This window comes from Carassius gibelio, chromosome B15 (assembly GCF_023724105.1).
Source record: "Carassius gibelio isolate Cgi1373 ecotype wild population from Czech Republic chromosome B15, carGib1.2-hapl.c, whole genome shotgun sequence".
NCBI classification, from domain to species: domain Eukaryota; kingdom Metazoa; phylum Chordata; class Actinopteri; order Cypriniformes; family Cyprinidae; genus Carassius; species Carassius gibelio.
Genome location: NC_068410.1, coordinates 18,833,119 through 18,842,532, shown reverse-complemented (window position 1 = coordinate 18,842,532; position 9,414 = coordinate 18,833,119). Strand labels below are relative to the sequence as shown.

The 9,414-nt window shown below is 36.9% G+C and overlaps 2 protein-coding genes across 2 annotated transcripts in view; both read left to right on the top strand.

Annotated features, from left to right (window-relative positions):
• On the top strand, positions 1-6,699 carry il10ra (interleukin 10 receptor, alpha). The gene is made up of 7 exons (XM_052576260.1): positions 1-331; positions 852-966; positions 1,115-1,290; positions 1,435-1,580; positions 2,783-2,933; positions 4,212-4,324; positions 5,157-6,699. The coding sequence occupies exons 1-7, from the start codon at positions 268-270 to the stop codon at positions 6,033-6,035; spliced, it is 1,644 nt and encodes a 547-aa protein (XP_052432220.1). The 5' UTR covers positions 1-267; the 3' UTR covers positions 6,036-6,699.
• A 302-nt stretch (positions 6,700-7,001) lies between these two features.
• The window catches only part of tmprss4a (transmembrane serine protease 4a), a 37,612-nt gene continuing 35,199 nt past the window's right edge, over positions 7,002-9,414 (top strand). The window contains exon 1 of the mRNA XM_052576263.1: positions 7,002-7,564. The gene's annotated coding sequence lies outside the window, so the exon portion shown is untranslated. The remainder of the gene's footprint in view (positions 7,565-9,414) is intronic.

Here is a 9,414-nt window from a genome sequence, read left to right as displayed (position 1 = left end):
GAAAAACAGAGAGAGGGGAAGTTCACAGTGCAAATACATAGAGAGCCAGTCAACCACTCAACCTCACATTCAGATGAGAGATAGAGAGAGAGAGAGACGTGCGGACGGAACTGAGCAGCAAATGAACATCGCACTGGCTCTGTTAGCACAGTTATTTAGTTATCAGGACCAGTTCAATTCAAATACAGAGAGTTTTTATGTGTGTATGTTCGGAACTGGACTGGAATCGGGATTTAATATTGGATATGATGCTCAACTGACATAAACATGGATTGGACTTCATGGATTACTTTTTTGGTTGTGTTAATAAACACTCCAGCTTACATAAGAGGTAAGATTTATTTATTTATTTATCATGCTTCTTCTTAATTTTGCTCTCTCTCTCTCTCTCTCTCTCTCTCTCTCTCTTTCTCTCTCTCCCTCTCCCTAGACAATAACAATATATTTTACTGAATAATATTATAAATTATTTATTTATTTAAATTGCATATTTATAAAAATATAGTATACACAATACTGAACCCATGAAAAAAAAAAAGAAGTCAATGCATAGTGTAAGGGGGCGCTTGACTTGAAGTCCCCAGTTTCAGTCACCGTGATGATGAGAGTGATGTAAATTCCTCGCCAAATTTGGACTCCCCAGTGTTTTCATGCCACCTACACATGAAAATTACAGCTGATCAGGATTTATTCACAGTACTGTAAATACCTCGAATGTGAGACTTCAGCTTTGACTGGAACGAGCGCAAATAAACCACTTCTCTATTGGGAAGAGAGGATAATTGGGTCAAAGTATGGGAGATATGGGAGAAGTCTGTAGATGATTCTGATCATTTTCCTCTTTTTTACAGGTGAGCCACTGGAATTAAATGTGACTATAGACATATGGGAGGGAAATGTAACTGTGCTCTGGGATCCCCCTAAAGGTGCCCCTGTGAATGCCCTTTATCAAGTAAAGACAGCACTGTAAGCATAAATTTTGCATTACTCTCCACCAAACAGTATAAAACAATGTATATGTTCTCATTTGCCAAAAATATTTTTTATTTTTTTAGTTATTGTAAATGAAATTTACAATACGCCAAAGCTAATCTACTTTTATTTCATTTGATAGATACTCGCGTCGTAATGCTGAATGGGACATTGTGCCAGAGTGTAACATGACTACAGAAAATAGATGTGATCTTGGGAACTTTATATACAAACCGGAAACAAAAATAAAGATTGGACTGTTTAAAGGAAATTGCACCGTTTCATGGTCATCAGCAAAACGAATTCGTTTAATTAATAGTAAGTATTTGTAAGACAACAATTTACCTAAAAAAAAGAGTAATAAATACAGCTAATACTACTTTCTTTTAAGTATAAAGAACATCTGTTTAACTGTCTACAGGTTGTCCAATTGTTAATGGTGGTCTTCCTTCCATGTTTTAGGCAAACTGTTGGCTCCAGAGTTTGACTTGTCTTTCTCTCCTAATACGGTGAAGGTTAAGATTTACAGAAAGCCGTTTCTCAATGATATTTTTAAATATGGATCAATGTACTCTGCCATGCTGTACCCAAAAGGAAAGGAGAGTCAGGTTGGTTTTTAGTGTACTATCCTAAAATAGTTTTTTTTTACAAATTGTAAGTGAACGTTTCAAGGTTACGTAGGTAACCATGGTTCCCTGAAGGGCCAAGATGCTGTGTTGAATGCTTTGGGAATGCCCCCGGAGCTTGGAGCCTCAATTTTTAGGGCCTCAGCCCCTGTTCTTGAAAGGATGTTTGCTCCCTGATTGAGATGCCTGAGATATAAAATGCTCTGAGTCAGAGGAGATTTCCCTGAGCCCACAGGAGAACTTGGTGCATCAGCTTGTAAAGGTGGCACAAACCCAGATGCAAATTATGTAGGAGACCACCAATGTGATGTCTGTGTGGTCAAGCACATGATGGAGGACTGGGCACCGTATACTGAGGTTTGTACCTCTCCATCTCATCTGGTGGGATGATGCTGAGGACAGGGAGAGATAATTCCTGAGCATCTGCTCCACCACTGGCATTGCCCCAAAACCCTTCTCATTCAGCCCCATGATGTTAGAGTAGTTTGTGACTGTAGGGCTGAAGAGTTGGGATGAATATGGTTTCTCCTACAATCTGACACCTCGGTATGGAGATAAATGGATAAACGTAAGGCCCTGATGTGTCGGCTGCAATCTGGCTTTGAAGAGAGTGCTTGACGAAGGACGAACCCATCTCAGATCCCTCCGCAAAAATTCACTTGTGATGCCCACAATAGCAGCTGACACTGTGCCTTGGCAACAGTGGGGCCAGACCCAACCGGATCACAAACTTGGCTTCATCGAAGACGGCCAGGTGGGAGTGGAGAAAACACAGTGTGAAAAAGAAACCCCATCAAGGGCTGCCCGTCCATGCTCCCCTCCCAAACAGACAACACAGAAATCGTGTAAACTCAAGAGATAGCTTGGGCATGGAGGAAGACACGACTTGAAACACCCTCCACTTGCCACATTAGATTTTATTTTTACACTTAGGCAATGTCTCTGAAGAGCAGAGGCTAACGTGTGCTTGTTGGATGCGCCTTTATGCTTCCTGGTTGCTCACGTCAGCCCGCTCGTGACATCTCGCTTCTCTGTTGGACTGATTTCACACATTCTTCAAAAAGTGGTCTCGACGGTGGTGTACCCAAAGTGTTCGACGCAGCTCGATGTCCTGTAGGGGAACTTGCTAATTGTATTGTGTGTCATTGCAATCTCTAAACCAGTGTTTTCTTTCTCTGATGTAGGCTTTAAAAAAAAATGATGAGGATGAAGATGGAGAGGTGGAGTTCACATCAATACCGTTATGGAAGGAGTATTGTGTCCATGTGAAAGTGGAGATGGAATCTAATGACGTGAGCAACACCTCATTACCACGCTGCATACATCAATCAGAAGGTACTGTAGATCACATGGACACTATTTGAATAAATAATAATCATCTATTTTTACAGAGTTCTCTCAAATAGAAGAAGGTTCTGATGTTGTTTTTATATAATGCAAACAAAACATTAAAGGCTCTATCATACACCCGGCGCAATGCGATGCAAGGCGCAGTGCAAGTGTGTTTGCTAGTTGCATTTTCCCGTCCAGTGACGCGTCGTTTAATTAGCAAATGCAGTTGCACCCATTTGTGTGCCCATGGGCTTGCTGGTCTAAAAAAGAGGTGTGTTCAGGCGCATTGCTATTTTAAAGGGATAGTTCACCCAAAAATCATAATTATGTTATTAATAACTCACCATCATGTCTTTCCATTTATCTTCCGAACACAATTTAAGATATTTTAGATTTAGTCCAAGAACTCTCAGTCCCTCCATTGAAATTGTGTGTATGGTATACTGTCCAGGACAAGAAAGGGAAGAAAAACATCATCAAAGTAGTCCATGTGACATCAGAGGGTCGGTTAGAATTTTTTGAAGCATCGAAAATACATTTTGGTCCAAAAATAGCAAAAATTATGACTTTATTCAGCATTATCTTCTCTTCCGTGTCTGTTGTGAGAGAGAGTTCAAATCAAAGCAGTTTTTCATATCCGGTTCGCGAACGAATCATTCGATGTAACCGGATCTTTTTGAACCAGTTCACCAAATCGAACTGAATCGTTTTAAATGTTTCGCATCTCCAATACGCATCGTTGAATATATTCCACGTGTCATCAGTGGTTTAACCATAATTTTCAGAAGCTACAAAAGTATTTTTTCTGTGCAAAGAAAACAAAAATTACGACTTTATTTAACAGTTTGTCTCCTCTGTTTAAAAAAAAAAAAAAAAGTTGTTATTTTTGTTTTTCTTTGCACACAAAAGTTTTCTTGTTGTTTCGTAAAATTGCGGTTTGAACCACTTATGTTAAATTATTTTAACGATGTCCTTGGTACATTTCTGGACCTTGATTGTGGTAGGATCCTTGCAGTCTATGGTAGGGTCAGAGAGCTCTCAGAATTCATAAAAAAAAAAAAAAAAAAAAATGTTTTCCGAAGATGAAAAGAGTTCTTATAGGTTTGGAATGACATGAGTGTGAGTAATGACAGAATTTTCATTTTTTGGTGAACTATCCATTTAAAAGATAAATCAGGGTCATTCAAGAATTTTCATTTTGAGTTTGGGTTTATTATGGCCTGTGTATGTTTCTAAAATTAATTCTTTGTGAAATTTAAATCACTTTCTCTTGTTTGTCAGATGTATCCCTGGTGATCTCCATGTCCTTTGTTGGTGTAGTAGGAGTCATGTCTTTCTTCATGTTCGCAGTCTGTTTCTTCCTGAGGCGTCCTGGTAAAATGCCCGCTGTTTTGGTGAGTCAACTTGAGGATTTTAAAACAAATGCAGTTTCATCAAAACCAAAAGTTCTAGAGCAAGCCAGTTTCATAGTCTTAAAAAAGGAATAAAGTGTAAGCAAGAAAGCTCAGTACTGACCCATATCATAAGTGTCGCTTCTCCTTTCGAGGAAAAACAGCAGAAAAGGGAAACGATGGGGATTTTTTTTAAGTCTTGTGCATATATCACCTCAATGTTTGGTTTAAATGATAACAAAGTTCCACTCACAATGAAACTATGTCTACACTTTCAGTTTGACAAATAAAAAGAAAATAAAATCTTATGCTTACCAAGGCTGCATTTATTTGATCGAAAATACAGTAAAACAGTTATATTGTGAAACATGTTTACAATTTAAAACTTATTTGATTATATATATATATATATATATATATATATATATATATATATATATATATATATATATATATATATATATATATATATATATATATATATATATTATTTATATAATTTATATAATATAATTTATTTCTTATATGGAAAAAGCCAAATTTTAAGTAGTCATCATTGCAGTCTTTGCCATGTGATCCTTGATTTGATGGTCAAGAAAGGTTTTTAATTGTTTTTATTTATTTTTTTCATTAGTAGTTATCAGTGTTATAAACAGTTTAGCCCCTAAATATTTTTATGGAAATAACAATATATACAATTATATTTTATTTTATTACATTTTATTAAGGGACTATTTAATGAATGCATCCCTGCTGAATAATAATAATTGATTTCAAATAATTGACTCTCCAAACATCAAAATAATTTTTATTATCTAATTTTTGTGTTCAACAGAAATCTGCTGTGAATGGATGGAACCCTATGAATGTCGGATTGATCCAAGTGGAAACAGTCACTGACAAGGGATGGCTCCTGACTAGCAACAAAAAGGTGGAAAAAAGTAAAGAATTTGATGAGAACAAGGACCTTTTGGAGGAAGACAAAGAGAGAAGAGAGAGTACAGACAGTGGAGTGAGTGTCGGCCAGCAGAATTCGATTAAGAACGAAGGACTAGACGGACTTACGGAGCAGGAAGATAGCGGCTGTGGCAGTCTGACAGGCACAGAGGACAGTCTCAGCAGTGGAAGAAGAAGCCTGGAAGAGCTCCCTTTTCTAGATGGTGAAGTAAACAGCAGCAATGAAAGTGAAAGAAAAGATGACAGTGGCTTGGGAATAGGAGACCAGGATGCTTCCGACAATCTCACGGGAACGGACGTTGACCTCTCTGAGATAGTAGTACTTGGGGATGGATATCGTAGTCAGAGTCCTTCAGCTGATGCTCAAAGCGAGGCCACCATCCCATGTGATATAGACGCCAACATGGCCAGCCCTAGCGGTGGCTATCGGTCTGGTCATGTGACATGCTTGTGTTCTGATGTTGAGACTTGCATGTGGTGCAAAACCAGGAAGCTCCTAACAGACAGTGATTCATTGTCTCATGAGCAAACCAGCTGTACTTTCAAAGCCAATAATGACAATGACAGACTGAACTATTTGAAAAAATCTCCTTTAGATTCTGTGAATGTATCAGGATTGGAAGAGTCATCCTTCCAGTCAGAAGAGGACTGTGGCGAGTCGTCGCTTTTTATCACCTGTCCACTAATGCTACAAGAACCTTGTGAACTGGACATTTTGCCTCTTAAATTAGGAGACGTAGAACTGACATTCACGTGAGATGTGAGACATTTTCATAATTGCGAAGCCACTGGACAAAGCATATCTGCTTCTCCTCATGCTGTTTGTCCAGCTGGCATTTATTCCTCATTTAGATGCTGGGCTGTCAGAAGTGGGGCTGCCCCTCTGTGACTTCCTGCATGCATCAGGTCATAATTTTTCCCATATGCTGACTATAGAGGAGACATCCAAGTTTCTACTTGAGTGACCAAGAGTGATATACTATCAGAATATGATGATGATGATGCTGAGTCTAATCTCATGTATCTGCCCCACCACTGATACAGTTTTATACAGACTCAATTATGTTACACTCTCTAAAAAACAACAAAAAAACATGGTTCTTCTGAAAGTTTATTTGTAAACTTCCATGACATTACTGCAAAAAAAAAAAAAAAAACACATTTTAGAACCTTTATATTTAGGAGTGTAGTGTGGAGAACATTTTAAATATCAGAAAGAAAAAAAAAATGTTTTACTATAAAGAACCTTTTACTCAATGTAAAGGTTTTGTAGAAGGTGCTTCATAGAACCATCAATGACAATTAAGTCATTTTTTGCACATGCATTGTACATATTTACATTATATGTATGCACTTACATTTTCTAAATGCTGAATATTGAAAAAAAAGTGTTAATAAAAATATCATTTTTTTTTTCATTATATACAGTATATATTTATAAATATATATAAAAATTGTGTTAATCCTATACATAACTCACCAACATGATATATATGGTGGTTGCAAGAGTGTTGCTATGTGGTTGCTTTGGTGTTTGTGCATTTTGCTTAAGCAAGCACCAATAATAATAATAATAATTATTATTATTATTTATTTTTTTCATTCACTTTTATGCATTTGGCAAAAGTTTTTATCCAAAGCGACTTACATTAAATTCAAGGTACACATTTACACAAATTATTGCTTTACCTGTGTATTTAACCCATGAACTTGGTGTTGTAACACTAAGCTAAACTTTTATTTATTTTTTCTTCTTTTCACTGTTTAGCGTCCTTTCAGGACAAGACACAAATGATTTTCTCCAAAATTCCAAATGTGGTCCAAACATGCACTTCATATCACCAGCAAAAACATACGCAAATCATAAGGCAAGAATACATGCCTGAAATTCCAATGTAATAATAAATATACAAATATTAATGACACAGGAAAAACCAGCACTTCCTCTAGTGGAAACCCACAAAACCATGTGACTGTTTGCCTATTAAAATGACAGGAAATGCTTGTGATATGTTGTGATGATGTGTGCAAACCACGTCACTTATTTAAAACAGTTTTACTGCAAAAAAAAAAAAAACACCTGGTGGAGAATCCATGACCATTTTCCCCCCTATAAACTCCTGGATATAAACACATCTTCCAAAGCAAGAACTCACAGATCTTGTGCAAACCCATTACTCAGTATTTCCATACAGTCACCGAGCTATGACGAAACAGACTTGAGAGAGCGGATGAGAATGAGAGAACGAAACTCTGCCGCAATCATTGACCTCCATCTTCAGATAGGTAAGGAAACAAAAAGTACTTTGAACCACATCTGATTAAAATAATGTCACAGAAGCTCACAAGGCTCTTTGCATAAAAGAAAAAAAAAAAACATGGAATGGAAATGCTGATTTAGAGTCAAACAATCATGGCGATTCCACATTGTGGAAGTATCTGAAACCTTTTCAGAGAAGTGTATGTACTGCTTTAGAAATAATTAATGTGCACTTGAAGTAATTATCAGATCTTTTTTTCAAAGAAATAGCTCAATCTGATAAGGACTGCAATATAGCACTAGAGTTGATTTCAGTATTTGCTTTCTCCGAAAAGTTGTGTGTTTGCAGTCATTTGTAGAATGGCAGGCACTTTTGCTTCTCATCTCAATAGCAAATCGATTGCTCAAAGAAACCACACCACTTCAACTGAGACAGAACACAACGACAACATTTATACCCACCTAACACTCTGTCATTATATCGCACACACTCATTTCTGAAACTGTCAGGCTGATGAAAAAGCGAAAATGGTTCAGTTTCTGTTCTACAGACTACCCTACAATGAAACAGGTGGTAAATTATATGTTACTTTATATAGAAAAGTCTAAAATACCCAGAGAAAGTAATACTTTAGATTTTTTAGTGTTCAAGTTTTATATTAAAGGACAATAACGATTGCCTTGCAATGCATCTTTTCTAAGACTGTACATCCACAGAACCCTTAAACTATAATGGAAAAATCTAATGTTATAATAGATTTGAGTTAGAAATTATTTGTAAGGTTTGAAACATGCTGTTTCGTTACGATCAGCCTCTGTTCCATATTTTTGAGATATTCAAATGTCCTTGTAGACACTTGTGGCACTTTTGGACCGAGACCATACTAGTTTTCATGTTAATAAAACAAATGGTTGCGTAGTTATAGGCATTTTTATGTTTTATGTTTTTTGTTTCGTTTTGTTTTTTGTTTTGTTTTAGTTTTTTTTCGCCATGACCTCAGATTGAGATTTTACATACGTGTTCTGATTTTGATGAAGATATCTCATTCCATTCTTTAACTTGGCTTACACATCACACACTAATATGCTTCTAATATCCAAATCCGTTAAAGTATTTTTAGGCTGCAATAATTAGGTAAACCGGAACCGGGAACTCTTCCCATAACACCTGATGTACTTGCTACATCATTAGAAGAATGGCATCTACGCTAATATTAGTCTGTTTCGCTTAGTTGGGGACAGTTCTTTTACAGCGATATTGTTGATTTGATTGCAAATGATTGCACAGACACTATTTGAACCGAACTGAGACGATGACATCACTGAATTCAATGATGAACTGCCGTTAACTGTCATTTTGCGTTATTGACACACTGTTTTCATAATCAATGTTGTTCAGTTGCTTTGACGCAATCTTTTTTGTTTAAAGCACTATATAAATAAAGGTGAATTGACTTTTCTTGACTTACAGGAATTTTACTAGAAGTCGACCAGTCCTTTTCAAACGTTTTGATGCTCTTTTGCGACGGTGGGGCAGTGAGAACTTTTTATTTGTGTGTTCCCTGGAAATAGAACCCACTGCTGCTAACGCAATACTCTACCACTGAGTCACAGGAACACTCCAACAACACAAGACATTTAAGCCTGCGACTGACGGTTCAGGAGTTGTGAGCAATTTCTTTTTCACTGTAGCGCTCCCATCAGGCTGATTGAGGGAAGCCTTAGTGACATTGTAGGCAGTCTAAGTACTACCATCCCTAAAAGTTTCAAGTCTATACAACTCATGGTTTGGTCTGCACAATCAGTTTTACTTGAAGATTCCTGAACCTTGGCCATTCTAACAATTACAATAGGGTTTCAGTGATACACACTTGAA